The sequence below is a fragment of the Vitis riparia genome, chromosome 8 (genome assembly GCF_004353265.1).
Source record: "Vitis riparia cultivar Riparia Gloire de Montpellier isolate 1030 chromosome 8, EGFV_Vit.rip_1.0, whole genome shotgun sequence".
Taxonomy (NCBI): domain Eukaryota; kingdom Viridiplantae; phylum Streptophyta; class Magnoliopsida; order Vitales; family Vitaceae; genus Vitis; species Vitis riparia.
In genome coordinates this window covers 14,404,171-14,430,578 of record NC_048438.1, presented here as the reverse complement: position 1 = coordinate 14,430,578, position 26,408 = coordinate 14,404,171, and the positions used below count along the sequence as shown (strand labels likewise).

The 26,408-nt window shown below is 33.0% G+C and overlaps 1 protein-coding gene across 2 annotated transcripts; it reads right to left on the bottom strand.

The window, feature by feature from the left end:
* Positions 1 to 7,137: 7,137 nt before the first annotated feature.
* On the bottom strand, positions 7,138 to 25,583 carry LOC117920421. Of its 2 annotated transcripts, none has more exons than XM_034837932.1 (20): positions 25,239 to 25,583; positions 24,148 to 24,947; positions 23,988 to 24,056; positions 23,698 to 23,896; positions 23,311 to 23,395; positions 21,904 to 22,011; positions 21,701 to 21,769; positions 21,485 to 21,566; positions 21,327 to 21,386; positions 21,165 to 21,217; positions 20,914 to 21,080; positions 17,531 to 17,690; positions 16,591 to 16,648; positions 16,427 to 16,483; positions 16,085 to 16,330; positions 11,035 to 11,096; positions 9,857 to 9,913; positions 9,631 to 9,724; positions 9,339 to 9,479; positions 7,138 to 7,749 (listed from the first exon to the last, which is right to left on the bottom strand). In XM_034837932.1, the coding sequence occupies exons 1-20, from the start codon at positions 25,261 to 25,263 to the stop codon at positions 7,663 to 7,665; spliced, it is 2,679 nt and encodes an 892-aa protein (XP_034693823.1). In that variant the 5' UTR covers positions 25,264 to 25,583; the 3' UTR covers positions 7,138 to 7,662. The 2 variants fall into 2 exon arrangements, with proteins under 2 accessions (XP_034693823.1, XP_034693825.1); XM_034837934.1 differs by having other exon boundaries at positions 24,148 to 24,978; positions 25,239 to 25,582.
* Between the last annotated feature and the right edge of the window lie 825 nt (positions 25,584 to 26,408).

Here is a 26,408-nt window from a genome sequence, read left to right as displayed (position 1 = left end):
GTGCCACACGGGGGAGGATTGTTATGGTGATACTCATCGCACTTAAACGGAGGGTCCGAGAGGGTATTCAACCAATGAAATGACGACACGTCGTTTACGGATTTTGAGATCTGAGGAGGGCTGCCGAAATAGTATTTCTTTAACGAGTCGGCTTCATTGGAGTCAGCTTTGGTGGTCCAGTATGATTTGAACAAGATTGTGATGTTGAAACGACAGCGCTTTGTTAAAATAGAAATTTGTTTTTCCCTAAACTAAATTACAAATATTTGTTTATCATCGGATCAAATTGGAAAATGCTCTACTAACTTCTAATTTCATATAAATACATGTTAAGCTTTTTTGTACTTTGCCGGATAATCAGAAAATAAAATAAAATAAATTTTTTTTTTTTTTTTTTTTTTTTGTAAAAGAAGGCTTATACTAGTTTTCTGGCTTTATTAGCTTCAATATAATTTTTATAATTTTTGTTTTATATTAAAAACCAAAAATATGTAAATAGTATAATAAATACCAATAAAAAAATATTAAAACCTGTTTAGCAGTAATTTAAAAGCAAAAAATTATTTTTGAAAGTTTGTAACATTGTTTCTTCATTGTTCTTTGAAAACAATTTTTAAAAATAGAGTGAAATAAAAAGTAATTTTTTTTCAAAATCCAAAAGCTACTGGTTAAAAAAAAATAATGAAATGTACATTATTTAAAAAATAATAATTTTTCTTTTATTACATATAATTGTTAAATTGGGAAAAATAAAATTTTTGATAAGTATCTCAAATAAAAAATTTTAAATATTTTATTATAAAAAAATATGGGAGAAATGCAAAAATAAAGAAATTGTGAAAAAAATAATAAATTGATTTAAAGTCAATCAAATATTTGCATATGATAATTTACACTCATTTCATATATTATAGAATACTTTTAAAATATATAAATTTTTTATTAATTATATAAAAATTAAATTCAAGGAAATAATTTTTCTTTACAATTTTTTCCTCCTTTAACACTAAACCAAATATAAGCTCCCCACCTTGTAGGATTTAGTAACAAAGAAACAAATAGTATATTTGACAATAATTTTAGAAAGTCTTTTTAATCTTTTTTTAATATATAAAGTATGTTTAAAAGTGATTTTATGAAATATTCTTTTAATTTTGTTTATATTTGAAATATAAAAATTATTAACTGTTAAAAAATAATAAAAATATTTTTTAAAAATCACAATCAAATGCACTCTTAAATAAATAAAATTTTTAAAGTATTAAAAAATTAGAAATTCTTTCTAAAATTACCACAAAATTTACTCTAAATAATTTAAACATTTATCTTTAATTTAACTATATAATATTTATTTATTTATTTGAATTAAAATAAAAGTTTACCGAAATAAAAGTTTGAATTATAGTATAACTAATATAAATATTTTCTATCAATGAGAACGTTAGGGTTATAACTTTCAAAATCCTCTTTAATTCATTATTTATCTTAAAAAAGTTACCAAGTTATACACTTTACTTACAAATAATACCAACGTCGGTTGATAAATTTGAAAGAAATAAATTAAAACTATTGAAAATATTTTCTCATTTTTTTCAAATACACTTTTTATTTTACTTTTTTACTTTTTTAAAATTAGAAACTACCCTATAAAAATATAATATCTTCTATAAAAAGTATATATTTATTTTATATTTTAAAAATCATTCCAAAATATTTTTAAATTTGAGATGATAAAATAAATTTATACCTTGATTTTATATTAGAATGACTCTCTAATGCCACCTAATTTTTTCCATTCTAAATTTGTCTAAGACATTTTATTTTTTAGAAAATAAAATTGTAAAAGTAAACATAAATACAAACTTATAACAGAAGCCTCAGCGGTCTTTAGGCTCAGCTTGAATCATGCCAAATAAGAAAGGAAAAAAATATGACAAAAAATAAAAAATAAAAAAAATTAAAAAAAAGGGAAGTGAAGAAAAATAAAATAAAAACACTAAATTAATAAAATTTCTTAAAATTTTTAGTATAAATAAAAATTTTTTTTTACATACTTAGAAATCCAAATAATTTTTATTTTATCTGAGTTTTTAAAACATTTTTCAAATATATCAAATTAATGGAATTTTGGATTTTTTTTTTAAAATGGGAACACAAAAACTATTTATTATTATTATTAGTATTATTATTAATTTTAAAATTATTTGAATTTTATACTTTTTAATATTTTATATTTATATTTGATTTTTGGATCATTCAAAATTATTTATAATCATTAATTTCAATTGCTTGCGTGGGGATGTTGATAGTAAAAGAATGCGACAGGATGGTTTTGAATTAAGCATAGATTAAGCCACATGGTACGTCGGTGGCTTGGCTTGGCTTGGCTTTGACAAGTCGGGTTGAGGGTTGAGGGTTGAGTGGTAGAGATATTTGTTGGTGGTTGAGTCCCCGAGGGCAATAGTGGCAAATTTGGATGTTTCCCCTTCAAAAAATTTCTAATTCTAATATTTTCTCTTTTGTTACTACTTTTATAAAGAGATGGGAATGTCATGACACTTGGGATGGGTCCATCTGGGATACTCTCTCTGCGTCAATCCCACGCTACCATCCCTTTCTCACATTTTTCTTTTTTTTTTTCAATAAATTAACTGGATAACATAGAATCTATTCCCTTTAATGCCCTGTACCCCTTCTTTTTTTATTTCTTTGAGGCGCAAGTGTTTCCAATAATTCCATTACATTAAAGTTTGAAAACAGTACAACCAAATAAAAGGCACATTTCTCCGCCCAGAAAAATTGGGGGCCAGACCTATTCCTTGTGCAAAGTTCCTTTTTTTTTTTTTTTCTTTTTTTTTCTTTTTGTCAAAATCAAAGGGTGCGCCACATGTTATGCACATGAAAAAGAGTAAACGGTCGAATTTAGATTAGAATATTCACAAATGTGAAACCGTCAATGGTGATCCAATGTTGTATTTATTGACTGGTTCTTTCGATCAAGTAAATATCTAAAAATGATGAGGGTATAGTCGACTTTTTACTTTTCTCTTTTTTAATCTTATGGTGGTGGCAGATGGGCTATGGGAAATGGGAATGCAAAGGCCCACTTCGTTTTCCACATGCTTTACTGAGTTCCCCTTGCCCGTTAATTATTATGGTAAGTGATGATATTGATAGAGATGGAATGCGTCTACAGGGTGCAGACTGCTCTGTAATCATCATTACTCCGCAGCCTGGATTTTGGAGGAGCAGGAGGATTATTCAATCCACACGGGTTTTGGGCCAGCGAGATGGGCCGAGACGTCAATTCAATCCAAGTTGGATTGGACTCAAAACATCTTCATCAGCTCACAGGTTCCACTTTTCTTATCCATAATTGGGCCCACTTATATCATAATGGGCTCACTTTTTTTATGTGTCTGTGATAGTTGCCCGATATGGATGTAGGCCCGGTCCAAATTGCTTTTCTCATCGCTATTATCAGAAGGCCAATTAAATGAAAAAAGAAAAAAAAGGAAAAAAGAAAAGGCTTAAATTACTATTAAGACATGGCGATCACTTTGAGTAAGTATAATTTAGGCGCAATCTATGAAGGCTTGTTTGAGGGAATTGTGGCAATTACCAAAATATCCCTGGTCTGAGGGATTTCAAACCAAAAGGCTCAATTAAATGGATGCATCACACAAAAAAATTTAATTATTAACAAAAAAAAAAAAAAGCCAAAAAAAATTATCAATGAAATTTGAAGAGAGGCGATTTTCTTCTCACTGAAGTTTTTGTTTTTAATTTTTTTAATTTTTTTTTTTTTAATTTTAGCCTTTTTGATACGAAGAAGCTTCAATGCTCAATTCTTGAGACATTCATGAACCAAAGAAGAAAAAAGCATAAACTAACAGAAACGAAATAAAAAGAAAAGGCACGCCTCTACTCCTTGGATGCCACATCGTTGTCTTTCTCGATGCCTGCATCTTTGACGACTTTCTCCGGAGACAACGCCGGCGGCGGAGCCGCCAGCGGCGAAAGAGGGACGGCGATCTCCGGAGGTGGAAGAACCTGGTTGGTTGAAGGAGCAATCTTGTCGACGACATTGTCGAGGTTATCCGGAAAGACGAAGACGCTTTGTGATGGCTTGCGTTGGTGACGACTTGCTTTCTGAGACATCTTTCTTGCGACGGGGAGGAAGCGATAAGAGGGAAAATGTACGAGTGTGTATGGGACGACGAAGGAGAACGGTTGACCTCATTTTATACTGAAAGGTGAGTGGGAGAGGTCTATCCCGTAAGGCCATAACTAGTATTCAATGCAATTGATATATATAAAATAACATATTTATCTGGAAGTGGTGGAGTAAACCCCCGTCCATCTTGACATCTTCTAATTACGGGATAGCCCTTGGAGTCCAAGGCTGTGTTTGGCAGCGAAACAAATTAAACGTAAAAATGTTCCTGGTCCACTTATTTTAAAAAGAAATCGCATTTGAATAACACAAATCATATAGAAGTCCAAACCCTAAAGCAACCATAGCCTGTCAACTCGTGTGTGAAGTCATGTGCAAGTCAAAATATAATATTTTGTATTATTAGTTAATGTTTGAGCACTTTTATTTTAAGATCGATCTTCATACATTGTATCCGTTCAGAGCATGTGGGACTTACATCCCCAAAATGACAGGAAGTTGAAGAAGAGATATGAAAGTCCGAATTTATTTAAATTCTTAAAAAAAATTAAATTAAAAAAAAAAAAAAAAGACTCCAAGAATGCTAGTTCTAAATTATTTTCAGCCTTTTAATTCAGTTTTCCTCGTTCATTCACCGTTCACTGAATGACAAAGGTGTAATCTTCGAAAGGGCTGTTTGGACAACAAACACATCCAAGCAACGAGGAGAGCGATCACGCATCCTTGATTCCCCTTATATTCTTTTCATTTTCAACATATATATAAAAATATAAAATAAAATTAAAAAAGGCGTGAAAGCCCATGAATTTTAAATCATCGCATTAATGAGATTCTGAATAGCGGGGTCGACACTCTATAGTCGTCCTGCTTCAGTTTTCATTGACGACGCGTGGAACTCAGAGCATTCCCTTAAAGAGAGCGCGTGTAACTTTTCTGGACAGTGGAGAGTGGGGGGTGGAGCTTTAAAGTTTGGGTCGGTTTGGTTCAGTGCACCTATCCGGGTTCTGTATTGTTGGGTGTGGTGGGTAGGTGTTGGGTTCCTCTGAACCCAGCGTATAGATTCGGTACCTTGTCAATCTGAACGGAGCAGTACGGTTAACTGTGGAGTCTTAAAGGATTAATTACTAATAAATGGAATCTGTAAAAATTTTTTTTTTTTTTAAGGGGTGTTTGTTTGGTACCGAAAAAATCAGACCATTGCAAATTTGCAACAGACCTATGGCAAGTTTGGTAACCATATTTTAAAATAATTTTTGGAACTCGAAAACAAAAAATAATTTTAAATTTTAAAATATGTTTAATGTAATTTTTAAAAAAAAATTATTTTATTTGTGGTTTTTTTAAATAAAATTAAATATTTTCAATTATTTTTAAAAATTATTCCAAAAGTTCATGACTTATAAGTTGGAAAATAATTTTTATTTTTATTTTTATTTTTCATATTTGAGTTGTGAAACAAAATTTTGTTTCTAAAATTATTTAAAAAGTTCTTCCTAAATAAAAATATTATGGAATTTTTTTAAACAAAGGGTGAGGAATATGGGTCAGAAGAATCCATAACATCAATCATGAAAAATATTTGATTTTGATTTGCAATAAATATGACAAAGGGTGAAAAGTAAAAAAAAAAAAAAAAGGGCAGATTCTTTATTGTAGATGAGTATTAACCAAAAAAAAAAAAAAAACTTTTTCTCATTTTGTCTTTTCATGGTGAGGATTTGTTAGTATCTAATATTTTTTTTGTCATTTTCGAGTTTGCATTTTGAGTAAATCGAAATTAATTTTTAGAAGTTCTAAAAATAATTAATTATGCATTTTATTTTTGTTTTTATTATATTTTCTAAATTTATATCAATTAATTAGATTAAAACATTGAATGATTGAATCTAAGAACATAAATTTCTAAAAATTAAAAATCATAGTAATTTGAAATTCATTTGTAGTGTTATTATTTAGTTTGGAATATTTTGTAAAAACTCTTATTAAAATAAATTAAATATATATATATATTTTTAATAGGTATCAAAAGACCCATTAATTAGGTGGTACCATGGGTGTATTTTCAGATCCTATTAGTTTACACTCTTAAGATACATTTAATTAACTAGATAAAATAAGATATGATATATGTATTGTAGGATTTTATACCTATTGGATATAAAAGATATATATATATATATATATAAAAGAAAAGCTCAAATCTTAATCGGATCTTAAGTTGAATTTCTTATTTTATAGATTTTTCATCTGATCAAAACATAAAGTAAGAAGGGTGAATAGAAAAGGATAATAAAATATAAGAGAAAATTAATGGATCGTCAACCGTGAGATAAAGATAATAAAGCAATGGTGAGGATGAATATTTCTTGGTCCACGAACATTAAGAGAGTTTGAAGGTAGTATTTCAAAAGAAAATGTCTATGCATTTAATTTAACGTATCCGAGTGTCAGTAGATCTCGAAACTATCCCACTGGCACAACCTACTTGCAAGGCTGTATGTTGAACCAATGTCAGTACCAACCAATGGTATGAGGTTTGAACCACTCGAATCTGGGCATGCGAATCGAGCTCATGGGCACGAATCAACTACAATTTTTACTGGTTGAGTGGGGAATATCACGCCCGCACGCTACAAAAATGTTCAATTAGGAAATTGTATGACGCTATTGCAACGAGCAAAAAGAACCATAGGACTGAAAGAGCAACTCTATCAATAAACTGCCACCTCCCAGATTCTGATTTCCTTCAATTCACATGGCACGCCTCAGCCTTTGCCTTACCCTTCGGACTCCCTCAGGCTGATATGAATCTTTTTATCCTATAGGATATAACTTACCTGTATCAATACTTAATGCAGCACAGCATGTTCTGATGCTTGATCCTAAAAAACCAAGTTGCAACATTTCAAAGAGTAGCATTGAAAGTGAAGAAAGTGAAGAAAGAAAGCGGTCACTATGACTGAGAAATGAAAACTATAGGAAGTTTTTTAAATAGTACATAAAGGTACAAAATAGTTCAAGAACGTAGGACACCTAAATCCGGGTTCCAGCCTTTTATCTTCTGTAGTTCTGAACAAGCACAAGATAAGATAAATGGTGAGCCTGTGTTAAAACTCTGTTGTGGGATGGCTCAAGACATTGAATTTTCAACTAAAAAAAAGGCCTTTCATGTACAAAAACAGAACTACAAGGTCCTATCAAAAAATGGAAGCACAGGGAAAAACTGTAGGAGAAAGAATTTCTAGTATCATGCATGCATGATAAAAGGTCAGCATGCACTGATTCTTTCCACAGATCCCACCCCTCCCTCTTTCCCTTTTTCTGCTCTTAGTGTAAGAACAAAAACTATCTTTTATCAGATTGCTGATTGCTGGTCACCAAACAGAACAGCCGCAATATTACAAGAAAAAATATAGACTAAAAATCAAAACCAAAAGGAAAAATCTAATTCTACGATATCTGAAAAATAGAGATGGAGTACGACATTATTCCACAATACATGGCACTTCCTTCTCTAGCATTGATGTTCCCTTGAAAATTGTCAGCTGAAATTCCCTTGTATACTTTAACATCTGTTCAATAAATAAATTCATAATTGTTATTATTTGTTTCAAACTGTGCAAAATACAGGTGCCAAACAAAACATGATTAAATCAAGCCACAAAGTAATAGTCATTTCCATTTACAGTGTCAAAAAACTGCTGAATAAAAGAATCAAATAAATGTTATACTGCGCTCTTATTTGTTTGAAATGTGTATTCTTACTTGTTTGAAATGTATAATGACGGAATCAATCATAAATTGCAGCTATTATTCTTTTACTTCTCTTTTTTACTTGATCAAGTTGACAAACATTGCCCAATAATTTCAAATATGCTACTGGAATATTTCATTGTTTCTCATTATTGAGCCATACATCCAGAAACCAGAGGCCATGCTGTCCTCTCACTGCATTAACCCACATCCCATTTGGCTTGTCCCTGGTGCATCTAATGCCATCAGCCCTAGAGTTTGTACATAATGGTAGATTCAGTAGGTCTTCCATGAACCTAAGTGAACCAACTTACAGGTATTGAATAAACACACACAAAGCATAATAAGGGAATATCTTGGCCCTTGAGGCCTGGCTTGGCTGGTCACGGGTTGGGGTGGGTTCATGGGAGTTTCCAGGTTCAAGTCCCAATAGGTTCAAAAAAAGAAAGGGAAGAAGAAAAAAAATACATCGGAAAAAATAATAATAATAAAGGAATATCTTAGCATATTTGGACACTCCACCAAACATTTTTATGAATCAACTCAAGACTTCAACTTATATATCCAAGGACTCCAATTTTCTGAAATAACAATCTCACCATGAAAAATCCAAATAAATGCAAGCATAAGTCTACGACAGCGACTGGGTGTTGGAACCAATACTGTCATCAAAAATATTGTTTTCAACGTCTAGTGTGAGTGGTCACACACACACAAAAAGCATAACAAAGGGATTCTTGACATGGATCGACAACTCACCAAACATTTTGGTAAAATCAATGTCAAAACTTAGGGTCTATTTGAAAACAGTTTTTAAAACAGCGTTTGAGAACAATTCCTAAAAATAGTTCCCAATTGTTTTCAGGAACAAAATTCTATTTAGGAACTCAAACTCAAATATTGAAAAACAATTTTATCAGCTTAATCTTTATGATGGTACCGTCTACTACTGTGTATGATGCAAAATTTTCCATACTATTCTCCATACTTTCAATTGTTTCTTAGAATAGTCTATAGAAAATATTTGAAAACAACTCATCTTTGTTTCTAAAAACAATCTATTTTCAGAACAAATTTTCAATGAATTGTTCTTAGTAAAAAAAATTATCAAAAACGTTTTTGACGTTAGAAAATTGTTTTTTATTCTGAAGAACATAAAACTGTTTTCAAGAACAGTTTCTAAACAGGTCCTTCCTTTAACTTCTATCCAAGGACTCCAATTTTCTGAAGTAACAATATCACCTACTATGAAAAATCCCAACAAATGGAAGAACAAATCCACAAACAGAGGAAAAACCAATCCAGTCATCAACATATTGTTTCCATCTCTTTACTGAGAACTTTTACAGGTCTAGTACATATGCGTCTTTTGGATCCTAAGTAGAGAGCAAGTTAAAAATGCACTTACCCGCTCCTCAGACATCTTTTGGAAGCCTAATTTATTCGTCCAGATTGCTTCAGCTTCCTCAGCTGCAGGAAGCACCAGGGTTTTCACACCCAAGGAACTCAGCAATTCCTCAATGCATGAGAATAGTGCTCGGAAATAACCCTGGAAAAAGAAAATTACCATTATGATTTTGTCAGGTTTATCATCAATACATAAATGTTAACTCAAGGAAAAATTAGAAGCAAAAGATTTAAAAGATGTCTATATTAACAGCTAAGCAAAATGAGATTTCTATTCCCAATCAACTGCTTACTTTTCCTTGATGTTCTTTACTTGTGGCCACTATAGGTAGCTCGGCTACCTCCTGACCAAAAACCCTGATAAGTCCAGCAGATACAACAGTGGACCTGTGTATGCATTAAACATGCAATTGATTAAAACAAACAAGATTTTAAATCAGTGACGAAATAGTGAAATGAAACAAAGTCAAGAAGTATATAACAGGAAGAAGTAACTATTATTTTAAGGGAGCAACATACTTTGCAAGTAAAACGACACAATACATTCCACCGAACTCTTGTCCAGATATGTTTCTCCTGTAAAAATTTCAAAGAAAGAAACTACTTTATGATAGAAGAACTAAAATCAGTGGCATGAGAAACTAATCCATATAAAGGGCATAGAAACACAGGTCACCCTACAAATGATCATGTATGGCTCAACTGAGAAGTATGGATATACTTAAGCATCCATAGTTGAGATAAACTAACCCTTTTCCCCCAGAATTATTTATGGTGAATGTGTGCATAAAATCGAACTGATAACATTTGGTACCATGCATGCAGAAGCACATCTCAAATAATGCTCCCATGAGCACAAGATCCATAAAAATTGTCAGCATTATTAGAGTGACCATCACAAGTTGCATCAGATTTAGTGCTTAATTTCTACTTTCCTTGTGTGCCTTACTTTCTTCCTTTCTTTCTTTTTCACAAAGAGAGAAAGCAAGAACAGTGTGCTATAAAACACTCATGTCAAGAATTCATAAGAAATATTATTATTAAAATAAGAAAGATTTTAAGCTGTCAAATATTATCAAGAATCCTATGATATGACCAATTATTGAAACTGAGAAGTTGATCCCATCAATAACAACTCATCCAACTGTAACAACCATATTCTAACAGTTGTGACATAAATAATAATCAAATGTGACCATCCAGCAAATTAGCTTTCATAGCCATTACTATAATCTATTAACGTAAATTGCACATCTGAATCCCCAATTTCCACAAATTGTATGCACTTCAGTTTCACATTTTCAATGATCACATTTTAAAATAATCTTCTTATGGAATCCAAATGTGTCAAAGATTCTAAAAGAGGATAAAAAATGTTCAGATTATGTGGAAATAAAAAACAGCCTTCGTCCACCCATAACTAGTAATATTTTTAAAAACAACAAAAAACCTATAATTTTTTAAAATTTTTAGATATTGTATGCACTTCTTGGATGGGAAGCATAATGTAGTTTAGATGAAAGAAAAAGACTCAAGAATGTTGCCACTATCACTGATTATAGAATTTCCAATTTTTCTATCAGTTCGAGAGAAATTGGAAGTCCAATTAATCATGATAAAACATTGACCACTAAAATATCAGAAGGAAACCGTATCCTTGAAAACAGTCAAATAAGCAGAATATAAAGATAACTTACCCGTACACCATAACAGGAATTAGATCCCGACCAGAGCTTGCAACTATGGGATCAAAACATTCCTGACACAGGGAAGACAAAGAGCTATAGTAAGGGCAGGCAAAAAATCACAACCATAATGACATGGGCACATAAGCATATGAACCACATAAATAAATCCCAAGGCAGACCATCTTTGGATGGGAACAACATCCGAGAACAGCACAGAAAAAATAAAGGATAATTTGACCAGCATTCCAACCACCTCTGGAATATATAAAGAATTTTGTCCAAATGCCACAAGCCCAACCTTTTCCCTTAGGATAAGCATATTATCTTTTCACCAAGTGTATAAACATCATGAGATAGCATTAGCTTGAAAGCATCAACTCATGAAACACAAATTTTATCACATGATATCCAAGAACCACAAAAGGTATGAAATGTATGCTTATATGTAGGTCCCCATTTTGTCCTCTATACTACAATGCACACTCGTTCATGCATATTTTCTATATTGCACCAGATCTTTGGGCTATTAACTATGTTCTACAGGTTGTTTCCCACATTTTAGTTAGTTTTGAAGCCCACATTAACATCATGAGGAGTTCCTAGAGCAATGTAGATACGAATGGAGCAATTTGGAAGCTTTTTTAGAGGGAAATTTTGATAGTAGGTGCACCTACTATCAAAATTTCCATACCAAATCCAACAATTATGTGATTATATCAAAATTTTGATATCAGTTTTTCATGCCATTTTATTTTTTATCAGAAACAAAAGATGTATTAATTTTGGATAAAAAGTAAATAAGAAGGATGATGAATCCTCCCCACAATTACAAAGGACCTAACCAAAACATGACTTCACCCCTCCATTATACAAGGAAACCTAAATAACATGGCATAGTTGATAGTCCATATAAGAAAAACCAAAAATATCATCTCCTCAACCCAAACTAAGCTCCTCTTATTGTTGTTTAAACCTTTTTAAATTGCACACCAAATGCCAATTAAGCCGAATCACACTAAGAGGAATGCCTTTGAAAGCAGTGGAACAAGAAGCTCAAAACAAGGAATAGAAGTGAAGTAGATCCTACAACATATCTATCGTCTTCTGCTTGTCCTAAAACATTCTAGCATTTTTCTCTCGCCGCACAGTTCAAAGCAAAGTGATATAAGTAATATGCCAAAGGCCTTGCCTCTTTTTAAGCTTCCTAAACCCTTATATGAAATGATCAACATGCCATATGCTCCTAGGTAGGACCCAATCTATTTTGGATTGTCTAAATAGCCTGCATCGTAACTCAAGAGTAATTAGACAATGTAGAAAAAGATGGTCAATTGTCTCTCCACTCACCATACATAAGATGCAACAATTTAGACAAAGAGATTTGAAAGGTCTTCTCTATTGTAACATCTCATTGGTATTTATCTTCATGTAAGTCACTAGCCGAGCAAAGGCCATGACCTTGGATGAGATTTTAGATTTCCATAAAAATTTAGCTCGAGAGAAAGGAACTAGATTTGATGCATTGGACAAAGCCATAAAGAATGATTTAATTAAGAATAGGCCTGAAGAGGATAAGACCAAGCTAATGCATCTGAGATGGATGGAGACAAGCACACACGAATGACTAAAGATACGAGTCTTTCAAGGTCCTCAATCTCCAAGTAATTTAGGTTGCGACAGAAGTTATGGTTCCAAGAAAAAGAAAAGCTACTAAGGATAGATGATATGGTGAGATTTTTAAGTGTGATAACTCTATAAAGACCTAGTCTTCCATGCTATTTTCACAGCGCTGTTTTTTACCCCAAATTTGATACCTCAATGAGAGATATTGAAATTTCAATACCACCTAAGTAGCCACGCATTTTATGCTTTCTTCAACTCAAGACCCATTTTTGTTGCCATGCGTCATGGCTTAAAGACCCCTCTCCAAGTCTACTTATGATGAAAGCAAGGAGTAAACTGCAATTTGAAGAGTATTTGAAGGTATGATGAGGTGTTGGAGATCCAAGCCTCCACTTGTCATCATCCTCCACCTCCTCCATGCCCATAAATGTCAGGGAGACTCTTATTCCAAAGGAGAAGGCTCATTTTAGAGAGAAAAGAAGGGCAAGCTCTGTCATTGGAGCTGTGAGACAAGATTGGAAGCCTCCTTCAACTGCAATCCAACACTCTTTCGGTACAATATTCCTCATCTTTTGTATCTTTATTCCATCATGTAAATTGACATTATAGTTCACTTGTAAAGTATTTAATCTTGTCCAATATGAGTTCATTGTTGAGTTGTTCCGACATTTCTGAATGTACAAGCATTATCGACTATCATGAGCATTGAGATTTATTTTCATAATAGTTTGAGCTTTAATTTTGAAATTCAGCGAAAATGTCTGTTTCTGAGCTTTCTCTGATGTTATTTTGGCTCCAACACCTCTATTTTCATGCTTATAAAGTGTTGAAATCAATTATGGATGGCTAGATTAGAGGGGTTGTGCCCCAGACTGAAGTATCAGAGTTTCAATACCTCAAGTGCCTTTATAGAATCAGTATTGAATTGAGCCAGACAGTTGTTTTCTTTGTTTTCTTCCCTTGATCTGAATGTCAATTCAGTACTTATCTATAGATCAATATTGAACCAACATTAAAACTACAAAAATTTCTTTCAAATGCTATGGTGAATTGGGTGCTGAATCGATAAATAGACCCCATTCTCATTAAGTTTATGAATTGCTTCGCCATTTTTTGGCCCCGTCTTCTGGTGCTTTATTGAAAACGACATTAACATTTACTTGCAGCGAGTTGCTGAAGATTCAGTCCCGTGTCGGAAATGGTATCAATTTCAAATCAACACCAAGTACTGCCTAATTTGCTTGTTTACTGGTTTTCCAATGGTTTTGGTCTTGGTATTGAATTGGAATTGATACTGATTTCTAGTAACAGGGAGGTATCAAAATGTAGTCCCACGTCAAAAATAGTATCGAGTTTAAAATCGGTACCAGAATCCGCCTGATTTGCTTATTTATCAATTATGTATTTACCGTGGACCTTGGTATTGATTTAAGATTGATACTAGCCCCTTCCATACAACTTGTATCGAAATCTAGCCCTTTTGCTAGGAATGGTATCGATTTCAAATTGATAACAAGACCTTACATTTTCCCCATTTGTCGATTTCATCTTACTTGAGGTCTTGGTATCAAAATGATGGTGATACTGGCTCCTTTTCACAGTGAGGTATCGCAGCATTTATTTTTACTGTCAAATGGGAGGTCAATTTCCATTTCAAAATTGAAGCATCTTCATCAGTCTTTGTCAAAAATTCACAAAGTTCTAGCTTCAGTGTTGAAATGGAATCGATACAGAGGCTCAAGCATATGTTGAGGTATTGGTTAGGGCTCCTCTCATTGTCGGAGTTTTGACATCTCAGCCTTAGGCATCAAATTCAATTGATGAATGCCATCCCTATTCTTCCCTGTGATTGGACCTGTTTTCTGAACTTTGATTTACATATTTTGAGTCCTAAAAATGATTTTTCAAACTGATTTTTGATACAAACCTCATTGGATTTGGTCTCATTCCCTTCATGATTCATATTCTCACTTATTCGAATCTGTCCATACACCTCACATCTGTATATTGGCTTTCTCATCATGCCATTGTATACATCGTTATGCGTTATTCAGATTTACTTAATTTTGTTATCTATCAATAAAATGCCAAGGTTCCCTACATTTGTTGGGCAGAGACCAATTTTATTCAGGCTTGCTAGGATGCCTAACACCTTCCCACTAGGTAACATAACTCCTGAACCCTTTTTTTTAATAGGTAGTTAACCTAACTCCTGAACCTATTATTGATTTGTGGGCTTTTCCTTGATTAGAGTCACATAGGATTTTCTTTCTTATTTTATTTTCCCTTTTAAAATGAATCAAATAAGCAGCAACTCCAATATAAACATTCATTTTTGCTTACAGTCTGAGTCTTGCTATCAAGTGGGGGTGCATCATGAAAAATGCAGGTCCACGCTATACAGTAAATGGAATGCTTCTGAGCAACTCAAGGTTCTTCATTTGAGAATTATCGGCCTATTTGTAGGATGTCTACATCATCAGTAGTAAAAATGTCCCTAATGCCACTTTCCTTCAAATTTATTGTATCTTCATGATACAATTGCACAACCAACTTGATATTCCAAACTACATCTACATGCCTTTTTTGATTAGCAAAACTATTTTGATAACCTGCCACCATTAAACTTCTCTATTCCAGAACTTTGTCAGGTTTGCACCAGAAATAATGGAAAATTCAAACTTGTGTCCCAGTCCATTGTGCAGTTATCTCCAGTTGGTTTTTTTCTTATTGGCAACCTAGATGATACTCCAGTAACACAGTAGGATTGCCAGCATTAGCTCATAAAACGCTTATCACTAATTAGAGAGAAACGTGTTGGCATAAACTAACAAATCTAGATTTTATTAGTTTTGCTTGAACAACAAAAAAATCCTCTACTCTGAAGCAATGCAACGACAGGAGTATTTTCCTCATTGATTATGAGTCTCTGGCTAATTTATATGAAAAACTAGGAAAATGAAGAAATTACAGATCAAAGTATGACTCATGAAGAAGTTAAAGGAAAACATAATAAAAATCTTGGTTAAATTCCCAAATACAAGCTATTAAAATTAAAAATAATTTTATAGAACTTTGTCTCCTAGTTACAAAATAACAGACAAAAATATATCAACATCTACAATTACAAATTAAGGGAGACAAATCAAAAGATGTAAATTGTAGGCTTAAATTAATAGGTGGGAATGTATTAAACACCTTCCCAAATCTCAATTTTTTTTTTTAAGAACCAAAACTATTTTTCATGCAGAAAGCATAAGTTCTGATTTCCTTTTCTTTTGGTTTAGAAGAAAAAGCATCTGACTTAGAAGAGTGCATCAGGAAGATAAGCAATATTCAGACCAACACTTATATTTATGAAGGGTAAATAAATACTAATCATAATTAATGACACGGATAATGGAACCAAAAAGACAATGCTGTATAAAAGCCTTACTCTAAAAATTGCAGTAGTCCTGGAAAGCAACGGCAAATGTTCTTTGTAGCGACTTTTTCCACTTAAAATGCACCACTGAAGATCATCAGCAGCTCCATCAATTAAGCCTTTTTCCAGATGCTTCCTGTTTATCATGCTTGATACTGAAGCTGGAATCATCTCTGGTCCCCTGGAAGCCAAGTTTTGTAGAGCCACATGGACCCTACTGCAGTCATCACAGCAGAACCATTTATCCTTGGGGAGTTCCTACAGAGATGTTTGAAGAACAATAACAAGTGCCATAAAAAATAATAAAATAAAAAATCTCTAGCTTTTTCCATATTACAAAGTTTCTGGACTTACTTTTAAATCACACAACCCACTATCTCGCAAGCAACCAACATGGAATTCCTTTTCACACTAAACAAGAAGCAAAGAGTGAGGCTCATAATAAGTAAATTCATAATTCTAGAATTGAACATGTGCACATGAAAACCCCATAAAAATGAAAACGATGAAAGTCATACTTGGTCACAAAGCATAACCGTTCGATCATCAAATTTAGAGACACTGAAGTCATGGGCCCTACAAAAATCAGAGGAGCAGTAAGGCACTAGTTTAAATAACAGAAACATAGGGAAGAGACAAGAGGCACTAGTTTACAGGGACATAACATAACAAGAGGCAAACACGAAAATATGAAATGAATGGCTGAAGATTGAAATGAATTTAACTCGGAGGAAATGAAAGGTTTTTGACAGAAATGAGGCCCTTCACTAGTAAGGTCACAGTGTTCCTTTGCTTTTCCATTTACTCCTCCATCTCTTCACATTTTCAGTTCCAGATCCATTGCACTTTGCCCTTCCATTACAATATACTTAAACTACTAATTCTTTAAAAAGTTGAAATAGTCAGAACCACCAAATCCATTAAATTCCATCATTTTTTACTCCGCTGTAAAAGCAAAATGACCAAAATTTTTTGTTATCACCAGGAATTATGGTCATTCAGCTTTCAGGATCACTAATGTCAGTAATCTGTGACAGCTGGGTGCTGAAGTGCAGAAAATTAGTTAAATGAAATATAAAGAAAACACATAGACCAAAACTGCATAGAAGATAATGCAAAATTCTTGGACTCTGCCAACAGATTAAAACATGATAATAGTAAACTGAAAATGGATGAAGTTCTACACATACATCTTCTATGTAACCTGATGCATAATATTTCTTCATGACAGTAATTAAACAATTTGATGGAACTCTGCGACATAAACTTGGTATTTTCTTTCACCCAAAATATTTTAAAGGAACCTATTAAATATATTTGTTAGTCTCAGTATACTTCAGTTAGACAATGTGACTAGGCTTGTTAAAGCATAAAACACACACACACACACACATATCAGATAAGTTAGATAACATTTACCAACTAAAGAAGAAAAATCAAATAACTACATTAACATACCTGCAAACAACACAACCACCAATTTCAGATTCTGGTGCTTTAACAGCCCTGGTCAACTGTATTCTAATTGGTCTTGCAACTTTTCTATCAGGACAAAAATTTTCAACACAACATGGACACCGCCAATCCCCTTCAGGGAGACACTGCAATTCTAAACAAGCTGCAAGACAAACAAATCCAGTTTGCTAAAAATTAATGAAGGCACAACAAACAAGCATAAAGAATAATTTGAAAATCAAGAAGTATTCAAATTCAACTTTGAACAGCATGAAGTTAAATGTACATTAGTTTATTCTTTCCGACGCTAAGAGAAAATGCAAGAAAGTACAAAAATTAAGCAGACCCATAAAGAAAAACATAGACAATCAAGACCACAAATGATATTAGTTTTCTTATACTTCAACTCTACAGACGTCAAAAGTTATCAGGGACTGTCAACCTGCATTGTCCTTCCACTCCACTTGATCAATCTTGAATTTTGCATTATATGAATAAACAACAGTACAAAGTAATAAAACAAAGAACTTTATTTATTTAAAATGCCAACTTTAACTTTTATTTGAATCTGTAACCTGAAGTAGAAAATACTGAAAATCTTTCCCCATCCATCTCAAATAAATTGAATGATACAACACAGCAGACTCCTACATCAACAAAGCAAGGACCAAAAAACCAGGATATTTCGTGGAAATTTCACTGAAATTCCCAGTTTTGTTGAGTAAAACAAAAAATGGAGATATTATATGGCATTAATTTTTGGCATTTTTTGGATTTTTTGACGATTTTTCGGCAGCCTTGTCATCACAACCCAAGCACCTTTTTTGAAAAAGGTATAAAAGTGGGCAGTGGGTACCTGGTGCTCTGATATGCAAAACAACGCTTTAACTGTAAGTGCAACTTTGCCCTCGTAAATAATTTTGCAAGTCTTTCGCATATACTAATTTTATGCCTCTTACATATTTTATTATACTTATATAAAAAGAAAATACTAAAACCAAATTTTTGTAAATAAATTAATTTTAATTATCTTATTTTCAAACTTTATTTAAACAATTGTTGAAAATATAAAAAACTATCATGATCATCTTCCTAATAAAATGAGGTTTTTTTATTATCTTTTGTATAATAATTAAATTCAAGAGAAGTATACACTCATAAATAAAATTATAAACATTTAAAAAAACAATTATACATTTATTATCATTTTTTTTATATGTTAAATACATCCAACTTAGATAAGTCATCATTTTAGTATTAACTATGTTTTCAAGTACAACATAATTTTCGAATGTTGCAAATATTGTCATAGATACATCATTTTCTTCAATAAACAACCTCAACATGTCTCTTATTGTTTGTCTTGTCATTTTTTGAGTTTTTAATATTTTTACGAATCTCGATCAATTTCCATCCTACTAATATTTTTTTTCCCAATTTTTTGTCCGATATTTCCAAATATTTCCATAAAACTCAACCACCAATATTTCCACAATTTTGGATATTTTAATCCTTGCAACTAAGAAACATCTCTTCAAATCACAGCCATCAATATGGATTCTAGTGCTTTGAAGTGTTGTGTATCAACATATACTAATCAAATAGAAGGGAGCTTGACAGCTACAAGGCCAGCCATGCTTTAGCATAAAACGATGGGATTGTAAGGAAGGATAATTTTTTATCAGAAGGATATTGCAAGACAAGATATTCATGGTTAGGATGCGGATATTCAGAAGGATAAGTTGCAAGTCAGGAGAGGGCATCATTACAAATTAGAGACATTCTTGAGAGGATTAGACAGCATTAAAAATTATATACATTCAAGAGAAGTTAAGGGTGGCATAAAAAGTTAAAAGCGACAAAATGTAAATTAACGTAGCAGGATTTGCACAAAAACCAATAACCAATCAAGTAAGAGTGACATGGTTTAGATGGAAAAAAACTGTTGGTTGGGGAAGACCAAAAAGAATATGAACCAAGGTAGTGAGAAAGCAGGCCACAAAAGCATAGAAGGCAAACAAAAATTTATGCACGCAAACCCAAATTGAGACAAAAAATCAATGTTTGAAACTTGGACCAACCCAGCCAGCCAGACCGGTTCAACCACCAACTAGACCAATTTAATGCTCGAGCCACCTTATTAGCTTGTTTCTTCACTGAACCGGTGTCAAACCAGTCAAGCCAGCGGTTTGCCCGCCATACCGGATGAACCAAGCATAGACCCAAAATGCCACCAGATGGGAAAGATATTGGCTAAACATCTCCCAAGCTTACCAGTCTACAGGCTTCAGAAGCCATAATGGCAGTGCAAGAGATTTAAAGAGCCCATTAGTTTGGTATTTTGTCAATGTGCAATTGTTAGAAAGTGGATTCCAAAAACTGTTGTTGGGCAGGAGTAGCTAGAAATTCTCCTTAGGCCACAATCCCTACAACCGAACAAAAGTCTCAACCATAGTCCACCATCTCAACATTAATATGTAGTTTGCTGTACCACTTTGCTTTCAAAGATCCCAAGAGCTTTATATATTGTTGATGTTGGATTGTTACAGAATGGTATTGCAAGAAAGTTGACTAGATTGGACCTTAAAGGTTCCATAAGTTTTGTAAGATGTGGGATTGTTAAATTTAAAGAAAAGTTGATGACCAGTTGACCACTCATCCATGTATTAGTAATGTTGCAAAAAAATATATAATGATAGTTTAAAAAAATATGTTATCATTTAGAATCCTTAAATAAACATAAATCATTAACTCCACATTTATTTTTATAATGATAAGTATGAAAATAATATAAGTTAAACAATGTAATAATTTTTAGAATTATAAAATAATAGGATGTGTAACTTTTGCCATGTAAATAAAATTAAATAATAGGGTTTTCCTTTCATATTGAATATATCTTCACACTTAAATATTTTACATATTTCATTTAATAACACTAAAAATATTAATATATTTATATTTATCTTTATCATATCTTAATTTAATAACATTAAAGATAAAAAGGAAAAAAGAAATATTATTATAATTTTAATTATTTATATTTATTTTTTATTTCTTATAATTTTAAAAAAAAATTAATAACATATAAATTATATATTTATGAAGTCATGCGAACATCACAATTGAACCATTAGTCGGACTAATAAATTGTGACCTAATAACTTTTATTGTTCAATTATAGATCTAGTTCTAAAAACATTTGCAAAAAATTCCAATTTGAGATGAGTATAAGTAATGGAGCTCGTAAAAGAAATTTCAAGATAAAAATTTCAAAAACTGGTAATACTTGCCCCTGTCAGACACACTCAAAAATTAAATAATCGTAAATATCCCATCAATTTGAATCAAGTACAGAAATATGCACAGCAGGAGCAAAAGATCACCTGGATGAAAAGCCCGAGGACAACCATCACAAAGAATCAGGTCCCCTCCATCTCCACATAAGGTACACATATCATCACTGTCGCCAGTGGTACAGTTTTGACCATTTGCCAATGATATAGCTATATCATGAAGCGTCAATCCATTAGAAGTATAGATATGGCGATAGCTGCAAAAAGAGAGAGGGATTAAGGCAAGATGATAAGCTTCTTGACTAAAAAAACAATATAATACTACTTCTTAAGCTACTCACGGTTGACGCCTAGCAGCCCATCCAGCATGAGCTTCAAACTGAGAAGGGCTGACCTGTTCACCAATAAAAATAATGGTATAGTTATGAGCTAGCAACCAAAGAGAAAGAGATGCCCAGACAGAATATAACCCTGATGTGATTTATGCAGGTTAATGATCTTACCTCACTGTCACAGTGACTGCAGACTATACCATTGCCCTGCTTGTAACCCCCAAGTATTCTCTGGAAATGACCAAGACAACATGTCAGTTAGACACTCCACATGACAGACCAGAGAGACATAAATTCATCACCAACATGAAAAATATTGATCAAACAACCTGGCCTTTGACATAGTATGCTAATTCAGCCCCATCAGGGAGTCCATTTGGCATGAAAAGTAACCGATGTAGATCATTATCCCTGTCAGAAAAATGTAAAGAAGTTTGGAATAAGAAACTTCTAGATGGACTTAAAATACCAAAACTAAAAGCAGCCTTTTATATCGGTCATTAAGGAAACAATCATCAAAGCACACAAAAGAAAAGAACATCAACCTTTTCTTAATGGCTCCTTCACTTGATTTCTTGTGTTGAAGACCTGAGCCATAAATATAGGAGCTTGGCCTGCACAACAGACATGAAATTGGTGAATGAATGAAATAAAGAATTCAATTTTGAATTTTTAGTTCAGTCTATTGCTCAGAATTCGAATTCACTAAGAAAACAAAAGAAGCACAAAAAATAGGGAGGGAACAAACTTCTTTGCTGCATGTTTCCGCTCTTGTGTCATCTCCTTCATAAGTTTTTTTTGTTTCAAAGGTAACCTCGAACCAGTAAAGCTGTCTTCAACAGCTTGAACAGGAAAGCTGAAAGTTACAACAAATCAATGTTGTCAACCACTAAGCAAAATTAATTAGTTAAATTTCAGAGGAAAAAAAATTAATCAAATCCCAATCTTTACAAGATTAAAACCTTACAGAAATTTTAGTATGTCCTAAAAGCAAAGGTTCTAAGAAATTTTAGTTTTGCCATTGTGCAAACACCCACATGAATTCAATCAATGCTTAGGACAAGCAAAGATATTAACCATTTATAAGAACATGTACAAAAACAACCACCATTTCATGCTCTCTTATCCTTCACAAAGATGTTAGAGCCCTCATTCAGATTGCAGAATCCTACCATTAGCAATTTACCTTTGATCCAACTCCAACTAAAAATGCTAATAGTTCATATTGTAGAATTGATGTAGGCCAACCCTAGGGTAGTTGTCAACAATCAAATAAGTGGGCTAGGATTTCACTGGTTTAGGATTTAAGGAGAAGAACCATAATTAAAAGTTGTTTTTTCTTACTTCTTTCCAATTGAATTACTATTTCATCTACTCGATTGCTAAGCTTCATGACATCCTTCTTGCCATTGTTGTGTGGCTTAAATTTCTTCTGACCATGTTGGAATAGCATCTTGATTCTAGGGGTATTTTTGGAATTCATGCTTGCATAAATTACTCAATTTCTTAGTTGCATACACCTTCCCATCAAGACCTTTTGCTTTAACACCTAACTAATGTAGCACAACCCAAAGGTGGTTATCTACGATCAAACAAGGTGGGCAAGGGCTGCATACTTTTAGGATTTAAGGAGAGGAACGAGGAATTAAGATTGTGACAATGAGAAAAAAAATGAAAGTGAGAAAAAGAAAGAGAAGATAGACAATAAATGAGAGAAAACAATTAAAGTCTCATTAAGGCCTTCTAAAAGTTTCGCCTAGAAGAAAAAGAATTGGGTTTCTTCATTGGGAATTACAAGGTATGCATAAAAATCAGTATCAGGATGTTCATGTAGCCAAAAATCACATTCATTTTGATCTGTAGAATTAGTACACCAACTGTCAAATGAAGAGATCTAAAGGGACTATGAACTCTTTATGTGTATGAATGTATGTATATGTGGCACAAAAATGTGTTTGAAGAACTTGATGGGGAGTCAGCCAGCATTTTCAGCATAAAAGGTTGAATCTGGGAAGGATGGGCAACAGAACCAGGTAAATGCAACTTTTTTTGCTAGAATAATACTAATATGGCAAAAAGGACTCTGGGTATGGGACTTTATAATAATCAGACCTTGGTGGCCGAGACATACAGTAAAAGATTCAAAATTTTATACCTTACAATTGATTGGGGATGGTTAAGGAGCTGGGCATGATAATTTTCATCTGCTTCGGTCACTCCATTGTTTTGATGAAAACTTGCTGCAATATCCAACAGAAATGTCAGGAGAATGGCAAAAGAAGACATGTCTATTGTGGGAAATAAAACTCGCATTTCCTTTCTTTCTTATCTCTATTGCTTGAGCTGGTTTCTTAGCAAGTGTGTGTGTGTGTGTGTGTGTAATGCATACAGGACTTTTTTTTGTAAGCTGTATGTTTGACTTGTGAGCCCTGAAAACAGCCTTGTTACCAAACATAACAACTTCTGTTCATGTCAAAAAACATATTCATTTCTCCAAGATGTCTAAAAACGCATAGCATACATATTAAATAATTGGCATCACCTTTCCAAGCCTTGAAGCATTCTATATTGACGGATGAACCTGCAATATTTTTTATCACTTCATCCAGATCACTGAGTGGGGCGGTCTTAAGCTGTTGAATGATACTATAAATTGGCTTGCCATTCTCCAGGTATATGTGATTATTTGGGTGTCTAGTTCTACCACCAGCATGCTGCTCAAACTCATAGGCAGTAAGAACCTGATCAAAATATCATATTGTTCACTAAACCTGAACACATGCCAAACACTACAATGATGAGAACAAATCAAATTATATATGAATGACTTACTTTGGTGAAATTGCATGCTGAACAGCCACACAAATATCCACTTTCTCTTATAACTCCATGCAGCTCTTTCTGATAAACATTAAAAATAATATAAGAGTCCTGAATAATAAGCAAATACACCTAAATACATTCTATGAAAATGTATCAAACCAATATTTACCTCCCGTGAAGTAGAAATATATTTTACCAGAGCCCCATCAAGAATACCAGTTGATAATAACTTTTTAACATTTGTAGGGTAGCTCTTTGGAACAACCTTCTTCGACATTTTCAATTCCATATTAGGAGCACGAAAATGAAGATTTCTGGTTTCCAGATTCCAACATGTATTTACACGCATATTTGTTCCTGTATCAGGTGATGCAATGTTTCGTCCAGGATCACCGGGGTAGCCTATATATGAATGGGAATTACCAACCCTACCAAGCACATGCAGAGGTTCTGAAGATAGCTTACTATTATAAGCCTCCTTGCTCTTGCTAAACTTGAATGTAATTTTCCTGATTCCAGTAGAGCTGACATGCTTCGGAATTTCCAGCACAACCTGAGTTGTTGAGACTCCATCAGATGAACCATTTCTGCTATGCTCTTCATCACTCAAACTCTCTGGAACTGAATTTCCTGAACTTGTAGACGTGATTTCACCTAACACCGCTTGGTTAGTGCTTGCTAACTCAGCCACCTGACTCGTAATAGTTTGAACGCTAGAAGCATTATATTTTGGAGAAAGAATCGGATTTGAAACTTCTGAGCATCCTTCCTCGTTCAAAGCTTCTTTCACTGGCTTCTTCCTAGGAGAAGCCTCCGTTTCGATATTGCCAGCAATACATTCATGGTCCCGCTTCAATTCCATTCTAGAAGAATTTTCACTTTCCGTTTTTCCATCCTTTAACACTTTGATATCCTTAACCACTGGCAAACAACCTTCCCCTTCTCCCATCCAAACAACTCCTTTCCGAACTGCAAATCGATAAACACCGAAATTTTGAAACTGCATGGCAACATTCAAGAGAAGAAATAACAATAAAGTAAGAAACCAATTATACTTTTCAAATTTGCTTCAAGAACTGAATAAATTTGAATTGGACTTTGCCTCCAAAACTAGTAAAACCTTCTTGGGAAATCCAAAATCAGAAAAATCTAATACGAAACAGATCAACTAAAAAAAAAATTCAAATCCATCAACAACCGCTAAACCGCTGCTTGAATTTGAATGAAGAGATCCAAACATACAGATCCAATCAAACCTACCTTCAAAAACTATCGATTCAAACATCAAAAACCAAATCGAAACAAATCAACTGTCCTTGGATATCGAAACATCCACAGAAACCGCCTTCAAATCGAAATTGAGGTTCTATGGATCTGAAATTTGCAGAGAAAGAAACCATTGATTTCCATCATTCGAGATTGGAAACGAGAGATGCGAAAGTTGGAGAGTTAGGGTTAGGCCCGGGGCCAGAAATAGGGCTTCTTTTTGTTTGTTTCCATTTTTTTTCTTTTTCCTTTTTGGTGCAAGAAGGGAGGGAACGCGCGGAGCGGCAACAACTGAAACGAAAAAGCTTGGTTCGCGGTCAAGAGAAGGGAGTGGCAGCGAAGATTTAAAACGAAACAAATATTTATCAAAGTGGCCACGACACCACATTTGGAAGAGACGAGAAGGCGAGTGGATAAAATCGGGTGGGCCCTTTCCTGGTGACCTATCGTGTGGTGATGTTAATTTTATTGATTTTATATTGTTTTTTCGGAGATATCTATTATGTCTTTTTCTTTTTCTTTTCTTTTTTTTTCTCTCAAATACACTTTCAAACGTATCTTTATTCTCTGATCCACTAAAAACGGTTAGGAAATAATTGTCATATATTTTCAAATTTTGAAATCAAGGGTTTATTGTTTATTATTTCTAAAAATATTGTTTTATATAATTATGAAATAGAAGAGAATTTTGTCCTGTTTTAATAATGGTAGTAAATTGCCAAATGAATTTCGACCCAAATGTGGTGGATTTCTTTATTTTCCCTTTTTTTTTCCTTTTAAGTATTTCAAACTAATTTTTTTAACAAGGAACATCAATTTTAATACTACGTATTATCGTAATTTGGGTGGATTCATTGGATTGATAATTAATTGAGCTTAATCTAAATCGAGAAATAATAAATTAGAACTCAACCTAACCCAACTCAATTTCTAACTAAAATACCCAACTTTTTAATTAGAGGTACTCAACTCGACCTCATTTTTTAAAATTGGGATTGAGTTTGAATTATTCATATTATTGATTGGATTGAATTCCGTTGGTGAATTATATAATTCAAAATTTAATTATCATATTTTTAAAAAAAATCTTATATATTTATATGAAAATTTAAATAGCATGTATAACCAAATTTCAAGATGGTAACAAAAAATAATAAATTAATA